Raw genomic sequence first — 19,872 nt, forward strand, 5'->3', positions numbered from 1 at the left:
AAGCAGCTAGTAAGGAGCTGGGAAAAGTGGATGTGGTACAAGCTAGGGCTCTGAGAGTATGCAGTGGAGCGCTATGTTCATCACCAGTTGCGGCATTGCAAGTAGTTGCTAGGGAAATGCTTCTCTTTTTAAGAAGGAAGAATTAGGTATTGGGCTAAGATAATGAATGGAGGAGATGGAAATCATGTTCAAAGGATTTTTCAGTCCTGTTGGGAGTATGAGGTATTGATGAGGAAAAGGAATGAGTGTGATAAAAGTTTAGGAGTAAGAATTAAGATATTGAGGAGCAGGTAACGTTGAAAGATGTTGAAGAGTGAGACTAAAAAATATAAACTCTGTCATCAGTCAATGTTTTAAAAATCCAGTGAGTGATCTGTATTCATTAAAAGTTAAAGAAAAGGAGGAGAGATGGGTTTTCTGTAAACTGGCGGGGAAATGGGTAAACCATGTATGGGAAAATTACTGTAAGATTTTTACACATGGGTCTAAAAATACAGATAATGGTAGGGTTGGAGCAGCTTATTACATTCCAGAGTTTGAGGTAGGAAAATGTGTACGTATTACAGATAATGTGTCTATTATGATGGCTGAAGTAATACAGATTATTTTGGCATTACAATGGATTATAGAGGTTAAGGTAGAGAGAGCAGTAACTTTTTCAGATTCGTTATCAGGGCTACAGGCAATTAAGAATGAAGGAAAGGGGGATAGAAGGGATTTAGTACAGGAAGTAATGTATCTAGTGTCAGAATGTGTGTATTTAGGATTGTATGTGGTTTTTGTGTGGATTCCAGTGCATATAGGAATAGAGGGGAATGAGAGGGCAGATGGGTTAGCAAAAATGGCAGTGAAGAAAGTCAATGTGGGTATGGATGTTCATTATGGGTTAAGGGAGTATTATAAAATAATAGAAAACATAGTGGATGAATGGCAGAATATGTAGAGTAGGGAAAAAAGGGCGTAAATTATATAAATCACAAAGTAAAGTCAGTTTGTGGGAAGGATGGTATGGAGGGGATAAACAGGAGGAAGTTAACCTAATAAGGCTGTTTATAGGACATTGAACTTTAAATGAACATTTCTATAGAATTGGAGGCATGAGAGTGGGTTATCTATGAGATGTGGGGTTATGGGTTAATTGTCTCATCAAGCCGTTCCTATTTTACCCTGGGATTTACAAGGATTATTCGTCCAAGCTACCTCTCCATTGGGAAATTGTTTGTTGGATGGACATTTCCAAACCAGGGTGATTTTGCTGCTGTATCATTTCCTGAACACTGGGTGAGATCTAACCAATTTACTCTCTTTCTGCAGCTGGATTACTTTTTTTGAAAAACAACTTTATATATTTTCTTTTTGTGTTTTTTTCCTTAATCACCCGGATTGGTTATATACCTTTGTGATCTGGTCAAATAGCTTTTTTTTTTATTTCATTAGGGTTCAACTAGACAGAAGCCCCAGTTTATTGGTTTATTTTCTTTATTATGCCCTGTGAATGAACAGTTTAAGCCAGGGGACATTTTTGGACGTTTGGTTTCTTTTTTTTTTTTTTTTTGGTACTGATCAATTGGTCCATTTGGCAATCAAGGACTCAAACTGGATTGTTACTTTTTGGGCCAACTTTCTGAAATTGTGGGATGTGATTTATATTTTTTCACTTATCTATCTTATTGCTCTACCAGTTTTATTGTTATCCAGTATTTCTATTACTTTGGCTCATTGCATATTTATTGTAAGGATTACTATCTTACCTTTTAATATATGGCTTATTGCAGGTGGGAATATAATTGTGATCAGGTAATTAAATTATTTTGAGTTGAGTTTGTTACAGTGTACTTTCTCAAAGACAGTTAATGATGAACATAAACAAAAAACATTGGCAAAAAACTCTTAGTGCTTTAAATAAAAAAAACTGTACTTCTTTACAGGAAGGCATGACTCCGACAAGGTGAAACACTTAGAAGGCAAGGTCCAGAGTCTGACCAAAGAACTTCATGATCTCCAGTCCACCCTGCGAGGGATGAATGAAAAGTTTCATGAGGAGATCCGCAAGACCCTAGTGACAGCCCTCAATGGCAAGCAGCCAGCTGATGCTGCACACCCAGAGATGAAGGAAACCCTCAGTGACATTCAGAAAACGATACAGCATCTTGACAACCGTATCCAGGTCCATGATAAAGAGCTGAACTACCTGAACAACAAATCTCAGACAAATGGTGAAGGGGGTGAAAACTTCATTGAACATTCAGACACTAAAATGAACCAAAAACTCACCGACCTGAAGGAAGAAATTGTGAGAGACTTGGAAAAAAGGCTCCAGCAGTATTGCTCTGGCTGCCAATTGCAAGTGGAGGACTTGAGGAAGCAGCAGGAGGAAGACAGAGACAGGATCCGGGGGCTAGAGAAACTCATTAACTCTGTGGACCAGCGGAACAAGCATGTGATGGAGATTGTGCAGAAACATGTGTCAAGTTCATCCAACCAGCCTTCAAGGGACTGCTGTGCCCAAGTGGACCAAATTGAACATAAAGTCAGTGACATTGAGAGGAAGCTATATTCTGTCTCTGAGGCTTACAATGTTTTGAATGGGCGGCTAGACAATGAGTTGGCCGAGATTGAGAAGGAGGACATTTTGAATAGAGAAGAGAAAACAAGTGCCCTTCTGGAAGACTTGGAAAGTCGTCTAAACATCACAGAGAGGAATACAGAAGAGCATTGTCTCTTTGTCCAAACCGAGCTAAAGGGTTATTTCCATAAGGAGATAAATGACTTGAGAAATGAGTTTAATGATAGGTTTGATGAAAATGGAGCCAAAATATCTAACATAGTTCAAAATGTGAACAGCTTAAAGGACAGAATTGTTGACCATGGCAAAGGCCTTGACAAAGTCTTCATCCTTACATCTGACATGGAGAATCAATTGACTTCAGCAGTTAACAGTTGTGCTAAAATCTGTGTCAGCAGTGGTCCTCCACATCCAGAAGTTGATGACTCTAAAATGTCAGATGTAGTGAAAAAATTGGAGTGGAAGGTCATTGTAAATGAAGAAGAGATTAAAAACTTTGGAAACAAGATAAAGAACCTCTCAATCTCTGGCGATTTACTGAAGAACACAGTGGTAGATATTGGCCATGATGTACAGAAACTGAAGACCTTGATAGGACACAATGGTGAACATTTCAATAGGATTGTTACTAACATAGAGAACCTTGAGAAAGAACTAGATTACAATACCTTAACAAGTCTTACCATTTACAGCTCTGTGAAAAACCAACTAGTTTCTCTGCGGAATGAGACAGAAGACTACTTAGATAAGCTGGCTATGGATCTGAATAACATACGTACCAGAGTGGATTCTGGGGACACAACTTGTGCCCAAATATGCTCAAACCTACAGGAAGAAGTCGGGAAACTAAAGGAAGAAGTAGAAAAATGCAGCGGACAATGTAAGGTAGTCTTGAAGAGGCCAGAGGGAGGCCAGGTAGGAGGGGATGATCTAAACCAGCAGAAACCTTTAGATGGACACAGTGTTATCGGCGGGACATCCAGCGTCAACTTGAAGTCTATTCAAGGAGAGCTTTCAGAGGTCATTCTGACATTCAACTCCATTAATGACACACTCAAGGGCCTTGAACATACAGTGCAGAAGCACATTAGTGTTATCCATGACCTGGGCACCACTAAGGACAAAATCATCTCTGAAATCAACAAAATCCAGCAGGAGGTGAATGAGCACATTGAGGACAGCAAAGGCAGGTTCGACCATGTCAGTAGGGAGATCCATCGGTTTGGTAACAACTTCATGGTAGAAATGGGTGAGTGTAAACACTCATCTGATGGACTGGAAAAGAGGATTTCCAAGATGGAGAACCTTTGCGGAAAGTTTGACACAGTATCAGGCAGCTTGGAAAGAATTAAGGATGGCCTGAACAAGCATGTGTCCAGCCTCTGGAACTGTGTGCATGGGTTGAATAGCACAGTCATTACCCACAGTGGCTACTTGGACACCATTCAGAACACACAGCTGGATGAAATTAATCAACGACTAAACTTCTTGAACTCCTCTATGCTCACCTTATTCAAGGAGTTCCAGGACTTTACCCTTCAGGACGTTATGGGTATGTATAGTCGTATCAATCCAGTCCATCCATAATATCCTAATGACTTTGCCCCAGTCCATTATCTATACAGCACTTTGCCCCCAATGGAAAGACTGCATAGTTCCTGACATTCAGTAAAATGTTTGCACTTACAATTTTAGCATAGAATTAGTACTGATTTGCAGTTTCAGGAATATGGAGACACCATTTGAATACAAGAGTATATACATATATAATCTTATACTGGGTGGGCACTTTTTAGGTTAGGTTAGGTTTGATCAATTTGGTGAGGTAGAGATTTTTATTTTTATTTCCCAATAAAGTTTAATCTGCATCATATCTATTATTAGGCTTGATATTCAGAGCATTTCAGTTAGGTGTGGGGGTTCACTGAACACACGGGAGTTAGAAAGTTTCTTTGATACCACTTCACCGATATTCCATTTTTGTTTACCCTTGTACCGTAGAGGAAAAATACCAACAATGGTAAGTTTCTTTTCCAAGACAGATTATCATACACACACACACACACACACATGGGTGCTGAAAATAAGGTTCAAAACAGAAGGCAAAAGAAAAAAGGAAAATAAAACACAATAACAAAACTACAAATAAAAGGTGCTGAATCCTACAGCCTCCGCTATCCGGTGCAGTTTGAGTTTCCATGACACTTTGTTATTCCCTCACTGTCACTCACAGGGTTGCCCAGACTTCCCCAACTATACTGCCAACGCCCCACTCGGGTACATAATAAATTCTTAAATTCTTTATAGCGGCTGCCTTCCTCAGCCGGGATTGCTTGCCCTTTTCTCGTTCCAGACACTGGTGTTCTTGTTTTGTTTACTCCAGGTTTATGAACCCAGTTCCCAATGTCATGTCTCTTAAAGGGCAAAAGTGAAGGAATAGCAAAGCGTCATTTCTATTGGTCAATCGACCCCCCAAGACCAACCTCCCAACCACAGAGAGAGAGAGAGAGCGAGAGAGAGCGAGAGAGAGCGAGAGAGAGAGAGAGAGAGAGGAGAGAGAGAGAGAGAGAGAGAGAGAGAGAGAGAGAGACCTGACACACTCTCACCCAATCTCTGTGTCATTGCCATAATTGGCAGGCGGATCCCACAGGACTCCCGACCACCCCCTGCAGAATCATGAATGCGCCAACACAGGTCTCCCCTATCACAGTACCCTAAGAAAATCATATTTAATTTAATATGACTCAAGCATCACTAACCAACTTCAGTGAATTTTACAGAAAAGCATTTTTTATACAAGAGCTAAATATACTAGAGTAGAGATTTAGTAATCTGGCCCATTTGTGATTCAGATTACTGGTTTGTTGATTACAGATCAAAATCTTAAAATCATTAAAAAAATGCTTTGTAGTTATGTTTTTAATACACCTTTGGAAAATACAAGCATATGTTTTTTTGTATCAACATGAATTTCATTATAGTATCATTGTTTGGATTAAAGATAAATTCAGATGACCAGGTTCTGGATTAATGAGAGTCTTTTACATGGGTTCATTTATAACAGCAAAACTGTAAAATTGAATTGATCAATATAAGTAATGGTCTCTTTTAAAGGAAGCATGCAGCTATTTTGAAACATTTATTTTGTTTAAACTTTTCTAAGTTAATTATGTATTTGTCTGTGTTGAGTCTGCTGAACAAGAGCAGTTTATGATTAACAATTAAATAGTTCATAATTGAGAAGATGGAAACTAGATTGCTATCATGGCTAGATGCAATCTAGACAGGTAACAGTCCAAGTCGTTCTCTGCAAACATCAGGTGGTACGGCTAGACAGGTGATCTCTGAACACATTTGCTCTGACCTGGTTATCTGTGCATACAGCTACAGAGCATTCTATTTTTTATTGACATTGTTGTGTCATGGTGTAGGACTTCCAGGTCCATTAGGCCCCCAGGGAGAGAGAGGTTTCCAAGGACCCCCTGGACCACAAGGGCCCCCAGGCAGGGATGGAGCCACAGGCAGACCAGGAGAACAAGGACCAATGGGACCCCCAGGTAATCTAAATATACGGTCCATTTTAGGACATCCTCAGCCATTACTCCTTCCCATGTCAGGAATCGCCCCTCCTCGAGTCAATGCCTGACAACTGACTCAAGGAGACCTGATGCCTGATACCTGACTCGAGCAGGGCTGATTCCTGACACAGGAAGGAGTGATGTCTGAGGATGTCCTAAAATGGACACTGTATAAATAATGTGTTTACATTTCTCAATGGCAGTTTAAGTAGATTTAAAATCAAATGAGAGTGCACATAATACTTCAAATTGCCTCACAAAGGGACATAAAGATACACAAGATTATTAGGGTTAAGTTTATTTGAATCAGTATGTATGTCTTCAGCATTACATTACAACTGATCAGATCTAAAATGTATACATCATGATTTAAAAAAAAATAATAATAATAATCTTACGCTTTCCCCAATATTCAATGTACCGTCACCAATGCTGAGTGATTGTCCTATGTTCACTAAGCTGTGGGCCTATGTACAAAGCTTTCATTTGTATGTACAGTACTATACCTTTACTTTGTAAGGACAGTTTACCAATTAACTGCCCTTCGAGGGAGCACTGTACTGTGCCATATTTTCAAAGCTTTATTTTTTTTTTAAATAACCCATTTACTGTATAGTACATGTATAATTACACAGTCAACATGGCCTAACAATGATTTACCTGATTTTGTGAATTAATAATGAGAAAGCACTGTGTGATATCTTTGGTACTACAGATTGGTAATGTATATTGGTAAATGGTATATTAAAGACATACCAGATGGCTACTATATTTTCAAGTATTGATTATGAAATATTACATGGATGGATAGCTATATTGTGTATTAAAATAACTTAATTGTTGTATTCTTTCAGGTATCAGAGGCGAACAAGGTATGTTTTGTCCAACGATCGTTATTATTGCCTAGTCTTTCCGAAGCATTTATTCAGATAAAGGTCCTACTATATTTTTCCATCAATGTACAAGATATGAGTCTATAAACTTTAGTTGAATGGGGCAATTGTAATATTGCTGGCAGTGGAATACAGGATCTCATCCTGGGCCGGATGAGATCCTCCCAATAGTACTCAAAGAAATGAAAGAAGTTATTTACAAACCGCTAACCAAGATCATGCAACAGTCTCTTGACACAGACTGGAAAATTGCAAATGTAATACCGATCCACAAAAAGGGAGACAAAACCGAAACAGGAAACTACAGACCAATAAGCCTGACTTCTATTACAGTGGCTCTCAAAAGTATTCACCCCCCTTGGACTTTTCCACATTTTATTGTGTTACAACATGAAATCAAAATGGATTTATTAGGAGTTTCTGCCAGTGATCAACACAAAAAAAGTCCATAATGTCAAAGTGAAAAATAAAATCTACAAATTGTTCCAAATTAATTACAAATATAAAACAGAAAATAATTGAATGCATAAGTATTCACCCCCTTTGCTATGACACACCTAAGCTCTGGTGCAACCAGTGGTCTTTAGAAGTCACATAATTAGTTGAATGGAGTCCACCTGTGTTCAATTAAGGCGTTTCACATGATTTCAAGTTAAATACACCTGTCTCTGGGAGGTCCCACAGTTGGTTAGTACATTTCCTAACAAAAACAACATCATGAAGACGAAGGAACATTCAAAGCAAATCCGGAATAAGGTTCTTCAAAAGCACCAATCAGGGGTAGGATATAAGAACATTTCCAAGGCATTGAATAGCCCCCGGAGCACAGTAAAGTCCATTATTAAGAAATGGAGAGAATATGGCACAACTGTGAATCTGTCTAGAACAGACCGTCCTCAAAAAAGTATCCGGGCGAGGGCACTAGTCAGGGAAGCCACCAAGAGGCCTATGGCAACCCTAAATGAGTTACAGTCTTCCACGGCTGAGCTGGGAGACACTGTGCATACGGCAACAATAGCCCGGGTGCTTCACAAAACTGGCCTTTATGGGAGAGTGGCAAAAAGAAAGCCATTGTTGAAAAAAACTCACATCAAATCTCGGCTAGAGTTTGCCAGAAGGCATGTGGGAGACTCTGAGACCAAGTGGAAGAAGATTCCATGGTCTGATGAGACCAAAATAGAGCTTTTTGGCCTCAACGCTAAGCGCTATGTTTGGCGCAAGCCATCATCCTGAGAACACCATCCCTACCATGAAGCATGGTGGTGGCAGCATCATGCTATGGGGATGCTTCTCTGCGTCAGGGCCTGGAAAGCTCATGAAGATAGAGGGCAAAATGGATGCAGCAAAGTACAGAGAAACCCTGGAAGAAAACCTGCTGAAGTCTGCAAGAGACCTGGGACTTGGGAGAAGATTCATCTTCCAGCAGGACAATGACCCCAAACATACAGCCAAAGCCACACTGGGGTGGCTTAATAACAAAAAGGTCAATGTCATGGAGTGGCCCAGTCAAAGCCCGGACCTCAATCCAATTGAGAATATGTGGAAAGAGTTGAAAATTGCTGTTCACCAAAGGTCCCCATCCAACTTCACGGAGCTTGAGCAATTTTGCAAAGAAGAATGGGCAAAAATTGCAGTGTCCAGATGTGCAAAGCTGGTAGAGACTTATCCAAATAGACTCATGGCTGTAATTGCTGCCAAAGCTGCCTCTACCAAATATTGACTCAAGGGGGTGAATACTTATGCAATCAATTATTTTCTGTTTTGTATTTGTAATAAATTTAGAACAATTTGGAGATTTTATTTTTCACTTTGAGGATGCAACATTGACAATGGATAATTGACAATGGATAATTGCAAAGCATACAACATGGTTTATTTAGATTTCCAGAAAGCTTTTGACAAAGTCCCACATAAAAGATTAATTCTCAAACTGAACGCAGTAGGGATTCAAGGAAATGCATTCACATGGATTAGGAAGTGGTTAACATGTAGAAAACAGAAAGTACTAATTAGAGGAGAAACCTCAAAATGGAGCGAGGTAACCAGTGGTGTACCACAGGGATCAGTATTAGGTCCTCTGCTATTCCTAATCTACATTCATGACTAAGATTCTGGTATAGTAAGCAAACTTGTTAAATTTGCAGACGACACAAAAATAGGAGGAGTGGCAAACACTGTTGCAGCAGCAAAGGTCATTCAAAATGATCTAGACAGCATTCAGAACTGGGCAGACACATGGCAAATGACATTTAATAGAGAAAAGTGTAAAGTATTGCACGCAGGCAATAAAAATGTGCATTATAAATATCATATGGGGGATTCTGAAATTGAAGAAGGAATCTATGAAAAAGACCTTTAGGAGTTTATGTTGACTCAGAAATGTCTTCATCTAGACAATGTGGGGAAGCTATAAAAAAGGCCAATAAAATGCTCGGATATATTGTGAGAAGTGTTGAATTTAAATCAAGGGAAGAAATCTTAAAACTTTACAATGCATTAGTAAGACCTCACCTAGAATATTGTGTTCAGTTCTAGTCACCCTGTTACAAAAAGGATATTGCTGCTCTAGAAAGAGTGCAAAGAAGAGCAACCAGAGTTATCCGGGTTTGAAAGGCATGTCGTATGCAGACAGGCTAAAAGAATTTTATCTATTCAGTCTTGAACAAAGAAGACTACGCGGTGATCTGATTCAAGTATTCAAAATCCTAAAAGGTATAGACAATGTCGACCCAGGGGACTTTTTTGACCTGAAAAAAGAAACAAGGACCAGGGGTCACAAATGGAGATTAGATAAAGAGGCATTCAGAACAGAAAACAGGAGGCACTTTTTTACACAGAGAATTGTGAGGGTCTGGAACCCAGTTACCCCAGTAATGTTGTTGAAGCTGATACCCTGGAATCCTTCAAGAAGCTGCTTGATGAGATTCTGGGATCAATAAGCTACTAACAACCAAACGAGCAAGATGGTCTGAATAGCCTCCTCTCGTTTGTACTTTATGTTCTTCTTATGTTCTTAATAATGTGTAAGGTCTTAAAACAAAAGAAACATGCAGCACACATTTCAGTTACTCTCAAATTTAGTCTGCGCATGACAGATTTGTATAGGTCATACCTGTATTCCATTGCCATCTAGCCAAAACAGTGCTTGTATGTGATTCCCAAACTATGCTAAATCTGTCACAGTCAAACCATTGGTTCTGAATTAAAGTAGTCTCCTACCATATATTGGGTGGTCTGAATTCAATGTTAAGACGGATGTTCTCCTACACAATATTACTGTACCTGTATTTTTCATGGTTCTTTTTCTTCATTTATTTGATTGTCCCCAGGTCTTCCTGGTTTAGATGCATCGCTACCAAAGGTTTCATTTTCAGCAGCTCTGACATACCCACAGGTGGATGCTGGAACAATCCTTTTCGATAAGGTCTTGGTGAACGACGGCCACTTCTACGATCCTTCTACTGGTAAGGGAAGATAGTAAACCGACAAGGTTTCAAAGGTGAAGCTAGCCATTATAGATTATAAAGCCATTTGTTCAGTATGGGGTCATTCCATGACAAATCATCCAAAAAACAATGTATTTAACACCCTACCATCTCCGATTTACACCAAACTCGATCCTCAGGGTTGTTTAGGTCAAAAACACAAACTAATTTACATTTACAGCCTGATCTGGCAAGGGGTCAAAAGTTAGAGAGGCTAAAATGTGGTTGATTTTGGACCCCCGAATCATGGTATAGACAATGTCGACCCAGGGGACTTTTTTCACCTAAAAAAAGAAACAAGGACCAGGGGTCACAAATGGAGATTAGATAAAGGGGTATTCAGAACAGAAAATAGGAGGCACCTTTTTTACACAGAGAATTGTGAGGGTCTGGAACCAACTCCCCAGTAATGTTGTTGAAGCTGACACCCTGGGATCCTTCAAGAAGCTGCTTGATAAGATTCTGGGATCAATAAGCTACTGACAACCAAATGAGCAAGATGGGCTGAATGGCCTCCTCTCATTTGTAAACTTTCTTATGTTCTAAATTACCACTGCTCTCATGTAAACTACTGACTTCCTCTTTCAGTTTATTTTTAGCATTAAGATATTGAAAAACCCCTTTTTGGTTTCAGTTTACTATCTGCCTCTACTTGTCTCTCCAATTCCCTTTTTACTCTCCTAGTCTGTTTTTTAAGGTCTCTACAGGCCTCTCTGTATTCTGTTTGTGAGGCTGCTCCCTTTGATTTAATAGAAAGATATTATTTTATTTTATTTTTAATATCCAGCTTAATAGATCAATTTACCCATCATGGTTTTTTAAGTTTGCCTTTACTCATGTTGGGGATAAATGTATCCTGCATTTCTAACATTATATCCCTACATTTAATCCAGTTGTTTTCAACATCATTATCTATTAGTATTCTATCCATTTATGTTTATAAGCCCCTGTTGCATTCCTTTGTAATCTGCTGTTCTGAAATTGTATACTGTTGTCTTTGTTTATGTACTGCCCTTGATTTGCTTGCCACAAACTTTATCATATTATGGTCACTTATTCCTAGTGGTTCTATTACCTGTAAGTTTGTGTATCCTTGTTTCATTGTTTGTTAATACCAAATCAAGACAAGAATTGTATCTTGTCGGGGCATTCACCATTTATGATCAAAAACAATCTTGCATTAACTCTATCATTCCCATGTCTGAACTGTTATCTGAGGGCTGTGGTCCCAGTTTATGTTTGGGAAGTTGAAGTCTCCCAAGGGTGTCCCCTTCCTTCCTTCCTTTTTTTTATGCTTGCTATGACAGGGATTGCTGAGTGGTGACGTCAGGCCAGAAGCAGGAACTGCAACACATAGGCAGTACTCGGGTGCAAAGCACACTGCAGCGCTATTTTTATTTACAAAAATAAATAAAAGATTTGAACAAAAAAACACTAAAAAATAAAAAGGTTCAACACATAAATCACGAACATAAAAATAACAAAACCCAGGTCAGGCTGGGCAATCACCTTCACTGATCCTATTGTTTTGCTTTTTACTTTCTTTTCTTCTCTCACGCTCTTGTTCTTTTCTCCAAAAGTACCCACCTGGAGCCAGGAAAACTGCAGGGTTTTATAGTTGTGACTGAGGAATCAACTGTCTAATAATTATATTATCCCTCGGTCACATTCTGCACGGGTTTATCTTTCCTAACTAACCTATATCCTTCCATGTTAAACTTGTCTCTGTCATTTGGAGTTAACCAGGATTCCGTTATCCCTATAATGTCATAGTTGTCCACATTGACTACTGCATCTAATTCTAGAAATCTATTCCTAATGCTTCTTGCATTTAAATATAGGCATTTCAGTTTGTGAACATTGGCAGTAATTTGGTTGCACTGCTGTGTAGTTTGTAGTGTAGCTCCCCCTGGCTCTGTCCAACCCCCCCCCCCCCCCCCCCCCCCCAGTTTAAACTCTGCCTGATTACTCTGTTACCTTTCTCCCCAAATGCACTGGATCCCCTCCTGTTCAGGTGCAGCCTGTCCCACCTGTACAGGCCATGCCCCATCGAAGGTGCCCCATAAACCTGTACCCCATAAACCTGTACCCCAAGTGTTAAAACTTCTAAACATCGCTTGTCGTCTTGGCCCTGCACGTGGCACCGGCAGTATTTACTACCGTAGAGGCTCAGCTTTTAATCCTTTGCCTTAGCTCGATACATTTATTTTGCAGAGCCTCCTTACTCTGTTTACCTATGTAATTTGTTCCTATGTGAACAACAACAACTGGATTCTCCCTGGCCCAGGCCAAGAGCCTGTCCACCCGTATCGTGATATCGTGCACCTGGGCACCGGGTAGGCAACACACCATGCGCAACTCAGGATAACGGCTGCACACCTGACTATCTATATTCCTAATGATCGAATCTTCTCTGACTGTTGCTGCCTTTTGAATTTCCCTGGGGGCTGCGGTACCATGGTGCCCTTGCCCCGCACCACACCCTCCACTGTGCTTGTAGTGTCCGGTAAGGCCGTCTCTCCGAAGGGAGCAAAGCTGTTCGAAACACTCTGCAGTGGCTATTTTGGCAGAGGGTGCACTCATTTTCCTTTTATTCCTTCCCACTGTAACCCAGTCCCTACCTGGTACTGACTGTTGTTCACTCCCCCCTCCTCTTTCAGTACACACCTCTATAAAATCTTCCGCTTCTATCATGCTTTGCAGTCCAGCCAGCCTTGCCTCAAGGCCTGCCACCCTAGCCTCAGGGTCAGAGACCAGTTGGTATCGTTCACAGGTGTATTCCCCTGGATAGGATTATCCAGAGATTATCCAGAGTCCACATTCTGCAAACCTGGCCTTTATATTAAATTTGGGTTTGTTTCCAAAGGAGAGCTTTACTGTTGTAATTTATCTTTCTTTACCAGTTAAAAAAGTGACAGTAGTTTAATATTACCCTATAGTATTAATTTATAACTTGTTTTATTTGTACTTTGTGTTAGCTTAGTGCTACTCTGGTCACCTTGTTACAAAAATGATATTTTTCCTCTAGAAATAGTGCAAAGAAGAGCAACCAGAATTATTCCGGGTTTAAAAGGCATGTCGTATGCAGACAGGCTAAAAGAATTTAATCTATTCAGTCTTGAACAAAGAAGACTACGCGGTGATCTGATTCAAGCATTCAAAATCCTAAAAGGTATAGACAATGTTGACCCAGGGGACTTTTTTGACCTGAAAAACGAATCAAGGACCAGGGGTCACAAATGGAGATTAGATAAAGAGGCATTCAGAACAGAAAACAGGAGGCACTTTTTTACACAGAGAATTGTGAGGGTCTGGAACCAACTCCCCAGTAATGTTGTTGAAGCTGACACCCTGGGATCCTTCAAGAAGCTTCTTGATGAGATTCTGGGGTCAATAAGCTACTAACAACCAAACAAGCAAGATGGGCTGAATGGCCTCCTCTCGTTTGTAAACTTTCTTATGTTCTTATGTTCAAGGATCCTTTCTCCGAGTAGATTGGTTCCCTTTCTGTTTAAGTCCAGTCCGTCCCACTTATATAGATAGTCCTTGTTGTAGAATGTGCTCCAATGTTCAAGAAAGGTGAAGCCTTCCTGTGTGCACCATGATTTTAGCCATGCATTTTGATTTTGTACTTCCAGCTGTCCATATAGTCCTTTGCAAGGTGCTGGCAGTATCCCAGAAAATACCACAGTTTTGGTCTTGTCTTTTAATTTCCTTCCTAGCTCTATGAATTTGTTTTGCAGGGATCTTAATCTGTCTCTTCCAATGTTGTTTGTACTGATGTGGATGACTACTGCCTGTCCACGTTCTCAGTGATGTGCTTGACAGAGGCTCCTGGAAGGCAGCACACTGTTGTAGTAAGGGGGTCCAAACTGTGAACTGAACTTGCTGTGTTTCTCAATATAGAGTCCCCAACAATCATGACTTCCCTTGTTTTTGCTACCTGGTCAGCACTGTTTATAGGGTCCTGGATGTTGTTCCTTTCATTCTCTTGATGTTGGTTTTGGTCATCTAAATGCTGAAGTGGCTCAAATTTGTTGGATGTTTGGATTTCTGGTGGTTGTGTTTGACGAAGTTCTTTTTTTCCCTGCTTCTGCCTATCTGAACCCAGCTGTTTCGACTCTCTTCCATCTCCCTGGTGGCTTTCAGTCTGCTAGGGGTGCAGACTTCCATGAATTGTGGGTGTGTCAGCTCCTCAAGCTCCTGTTGCCGTTTCATTTCCTCCAGCTCCTTTTCTAACAGACTTACTCGTTGAAGCAAGTCCTGGATCGTGCGGCACATGTTCCTCCTTCTCCTCCCCCCTCACTTGTTCTGGTTTCGCTTCTGCTCGCTCTCACTCTGTTGCTCCGTTCACTCTCTCGCTGCCTAAATGCATTGGGCTTGCTGTGTTGAAAAAATGCACATATATATACTTTACTATATGTACTGTACAAAAAGGAGATTAGATGTAACACAAATATAGCAGATACTGTTGGTTTTATTTAGTGATTTTGCTAATGCACTTAAAATGCAAGCTGGCCAGCAAGTTTGTTTTTTCACAAATCTGCAACATATCATAGCGGCAATAATAGCCTGTTTTAGCTATGATTTGCAGAAGTTGGTGTCTGTTGTGATGCAATTGTGCTACTTCGCACACTTTCTGGTTTGTTTCAGCACCTTTTTACAAAGTTATGCGCTTGACGCTCACTTTTATTTTTACAAAATAAAAGATAAACAAAATAAACACCTAGCTCCGTCGGAGCACTAACTAAACAGTCAGGATCAGCCTAACAAACCGGACAGCTAAGCTGTTTACCGACAGACATAAACACACAGTTACACATAGTACTTACAATGGTGACTGCTCGGAAACAGAGCACACAGCCTTCTGCTTCCTTCTATTTGGCAGTCCCGAAATTGCCACACAGAAGCAGGTACAGGCAGCTGGCTATAATTTGTAATTAACCTTGCCAACTGCCAAAACGATAAAACAATTAACTCAACTTAAACAATTACTCAAAATTAACTTGGAGCCAGGTGTGTTACCTGACTCCACCCGCTACCGTGCTACACTGTATAACCAAGGTGCTTTGAGGTGATAGGAAATTGGGTTTGAATTATACCTCACAATTTGTAGCATAAATCAGATGAAACTTTGAACAGCATAAAATATCTCAAATTAGTTTTTACTTTCATGTTCAATGTTAATAAATGTACCTCCTTTTTTCAATGCAGGAATCTTTAAGGCTCCTTATGATGGGCGATACTTCTTCAGTGCCATCTTGACAGGCCACAAGAATGAGAAGATTGAAGCCGTGCTCTCCAAATCCAACTATGGGATTGCACGGGTGGACTCTGCTGGATACCAGCCTGAGGGGCTGGAGAACAAACCTGTGGCTGAAACCAAGCCCACCCCAGGCACCCTAGCCGTCTTCAACATCATCCTCCCGCTGAAGACTGGAGACACGGTCTGCATTGACCTGGTCATGGGCAAACTGGCACACTCTGATGAGCCGCTCACAATTTTCAACGGGGCACTTGTATATGAAGATGATGTGTAATACAATTTAATGTGACAGACGATAACTGCTGTTTCTTTTTCATCATTTTTTTAATTAAGAGGATAATAAACGGCTAACAGTAGAATATATTCTTCCTCAACACAAAAAGTACATGGAATGGCTGCCATTGAGATTCATTGTTATCCCACATGACATAAATTCTGGAGGACAATATAAATGAGTTACAAATGGTTTTCGTCACAAGTAATATATTAGCATTGCCTGAATGTGAGAATTGTAGCCATTAGCCACCGGTTTTAAAAGATGTTCAACCCAAGAGTACTGAAATATATAATGTTAAAATGAAGTTACTATTGTTAGAATGAATAGTCTACTTTGTAATTTGTACTGTAAACATGGATTATAAGAGGTCTTGCACTTGACAACAAAAATACCTCTAACTTTGCACATCATTCAATGATATTTTAACCATAACAAAAGATGATCTAAAATATGTAAATCACATTTAAAACAAAACGTTGCAGCCACAGTAAGAAATGGCCTATCTTTATTTTAATTCAGTTAAATGTATTCTAACAACAACAACTCTGTAGATAACTTTATTCATAAAGATTCTCACAATTAATAAAATATGATACTTGAGAATTAAATATTTTTTATCATGCAAGACAAAACTCCCATTTATAATGCCAATAGTTTGGCTACAGCTAAAATTGCCTTTGGGAAATGTAAAAAAGAAAAAAGAAAACACTGTAAACAATCCAAGAGGTGTAGTAAATGGACACTAGTATTTTATATTGAATTAACCACTTTTAATGGCTTTTGACATAACCAGATTATGTCAACCAAACTTTATAAGCTGCCCATTACAATGTTAATGACAGCTCCTGGTGTTTTTTGCGTAAGATAGCTTTTGTTTGTTAGAGCAGTTTCTTGGGAAAGGTTTGAACATGAATTTAAATATTTGTTAAAACCAGCTTCGTTTGTAGTAGTTTAAATCGCCGTTATCAAGGATTAGTCAGTGTTTTGTTCACAGATATGCGTATGTTAAATAAATACTAAAGACCTTATAACCCTTAAGTGTGGGGAACATAAGTTATGATGGGTTCTACATAAGTGAGATAATAATATATCTAACCACATTGTGAAAAAAATGTATGAAATATATATATATATATATATATATATATATATATATATATATATATATATATATATATATATATATATATAGACAGTGCAGTGAAAAAGTATTTGCCCCCTATCTGATTTTCTGTATTTTTGCCCAATATAAATCTGACTAACTCTGGCCCTTACCATCAGAGTGAAGTTGTCAGCACACAGGTTCTAGAGGCACATCATGCCACAAACAAAAGAAATTCCTGAAGACCTCCGGAAAAAAGTTGTTGATGCCTATCAGTCTGGAAAGGGTTACAAAGCCATTTCTAAGGTTCTGGGGCTCCACCGAACCACAGTCAGAGCCATATTGTCCAAATGGAGAAAGTTTGGGACAGTAGTGAATCTTCCCAGGAGTGGCAGTCCTGCCAAAATCTCTCCAAGACCAAGGCGTAAAATCGTCCAGGAAGTCACAAAGAACCCTAGAACAACATCCAGGGATCTGTAGGCCTCTCTCGCCTCGGCTAAGTCAGTGTTCATGACTCTACCATCAGAAAGACACTAGACAAAAATGGGATTCATGGCAGAGTAGCAAGGCGGAAACCATTGCTCACTAAGAAGAACATGAATGCTTGTCTCAAGTTTGCCAAAAAGCACCTGGATGATCCTCAAGAGTTCTGGAACAATGTTCTATGGACAGATAGTCAAAAGTGGAACTTTTTGGCCGACATGGGCCCCGTTATGTCTGGCGAAAACCAAACATTGCATTCCACAGTAAGAAGCTCATACCAACGGTCAAGCATGGTGGTGGTAGTGTCATGGTTTGGGGATGCTTTGCTGCATCAGAACCTGGACGCCTTGCCATCATTGAAGGAACCATGAATTCTCCTCTGTATCAGAGAATTCTAAAGGAGAATGTCAGGCCATCCGTCTGTGAGCTGAAGCTGAAGTGCAGCTGGGTCATGCAGCAAGACAATGATCCGAAACACATTAGCAAGTCTACATCAGAATGGTTGAAGAACAAGAAATTTCAAGTATCAGACCTAAACCCCATTGAGATGTTGTGGCAGGACCTGAAATGAGCAGTTCATGCTCGAAAACCCACAAATGTCACTGAGTTGAAGCAGTTCTGCATTGAGGAGTGGGACAAAATTCCTCCACGGCGCAGTGAGAGACTAATCAATAACTACAGGAAGTGTTTGGTTGCAGTTATTGCTGCTAAAGGTGGCTAACCAGTTATTGAGTCTAATGGGGCGATTATTTTTTCACACGGGGGCATTGGGTGTTGCATAACTTTCTTTAATAAATAAATGAAATATGTATCAAATTTTTGTGTTATTTGTTCATTCAGGGTCCCTTTTATCTAATATTAGGTTTTGGTTGAAGATCTGATAACATTCAGTGTCAAAAATATGCAAAAATGCAATAAATCAGACTGGCAAATACTTTTTCACGGCACTGTATATATATATATATATATAATATATATATAATTTAACTTTACTGTCACTCAGTAGTATTTGTTGCAATGCCAGCTTTGCTCCTTAAAGTGTATACTGATGTGTCTGTACACTTGTATATATCTATATTACACCAAAACATGTTTTTTATTCCACTGTTTATTTGCCAACACATTTATTAAATAAAGATATTTAAATTGTATACTTTTTCACAAGATGTTTGAGTTATTCTGTCAGCAAACCCTGGTGGCATTTTTTCTATAGTAACAGTGTTTACAGTTTAGAAATAAAATTCCATGTTCTGCAACTAAAATTATCATGAAAAAGTAGACTACCATAACCTATATCCATATGTACATGTGTGACATCAAAATTTGCTAAATACAGTAATCCGTCGCATATCTGACTGCGGTGAGACCAGAGTAAGGGCGGATATGTAAAAAGTTGGATGAATAAATATTGTTTTAAATACCATTATACACAGCTGTAACAATATATTCACACAATTATTGTTTTGAGATTCAGCTTTTATTAGGGAGCTCCACCAAATCCCTTGTTTAGAAAGATACAGGGTATTAATGCTTGTGACAGAGTAGCCATCTGCTGGGTGGGTGTGTGCATTCGCTGCTGAGTGACAGACAGGAGGTCCAGATGGAGGCTGAAGTTGATACACCACACAGGCAAACATGATTTATTTACAGATCACACATTGAACAGCTTATGTTACACTATCAGCAACGGTAGTACACGGAGCACATACAACGCAGTGTACGAAAACTTTGGTAGGATCTACAATCTCTGAACTAATCTTTGTCCTATAATAAACTAACGTTGCTGAAGAGGTTGATCATGGCGGATAAACGGTTAGGGCGGATATGTGACAGGTGGATACGCAAGGGATTATTGTATCCCCAAATCCTCAAGTTTCATCACAATTGGCTAAGTGATTCTCCAGATCTAAGCAAGGGCCCCTCCACTATATACTCTTCGCCGGAAATAGTAGAAGCCCGCTGGAACGTCAGAGCACCAACTGTGAATCAAACTTAAAATCATAAGTGCAAGTGACGGCTGCAGAATGGCAGTACCAGTACCAAACACTTTAGCAAATAGTGCAGAGTGCCAAACAGTTTAGCAAATAGTGCAGAATGCCATTATTACATAGTGACCATGACCCTATGTGCACTCTATAAGGAGTTATAAGCCTGTTTTACATTTGACCTTTAGGAAAGGTCAGAGGTCACAGTCAATTACATTTTTTATAGAGCACACATGG

At 39.6% G+C, this 19,872-nt stretch overlaps 1 protein-coding gene across 2 annotated transcripts in view; it reads left to right on the forward strand.

The window, feature by feature from the left end:
- The window catches only part of LOC117402287 (EMILIN-1-A-like), an 86,328-nt gene extending 67,527 nt beyond the window's left edge, over window positions 1-18,801 (forward strand). The window contains exons 4-8 of one of the 2 annotated variants that reach the window (XM_059024752.1): window positions 1,929-4,118; window positions 5,998-6,123; window positions 6,999-7,016; window positions 10,367-10,501; window positions 15,737-18,801. In XM_059024752.1, the coding sequence (XP_058880735.1) occupies window positions 1,929-4,118; window positions 5,998-6,123; window positions 6,999-7,016; window positions 10,367-10,501; window positions 15,737-16,062 (2,795 nt within the window). In that variant the 3' untranslated portion in view covers window positions 16,063-18,801. The remainder of the gene's footprint in view (window positions 1-1,928; window positions 4,119-5,997; window positions 6,124-6,998; window positions 7,017-10,366; window positions 10,502-15,736) is intronic. The other variant, XM_059024753.1, reaches the window with a different exon arrangement.
- The last annotated feature ends 1,071 nt before the right edge of the window (window positions 18,802-19,872 follow it).

The sequence above is a fragment of the Acipenser ruthenus genome, chromosome 5 (genome assembly GCF_902713425.1).
Source record: "Acipenser ruthenus chromosome 5, fAciRut3.2 maternal haplotype, whole genome shotgun sequence".
In the NCBI taxonomy this organism is placed as follows: Eukaryota; Metazoa; Chordata; class Actinopteri; order Acipenseriformes; family Acipenseridae; genus Acipenser; species Acipenser ruthenus.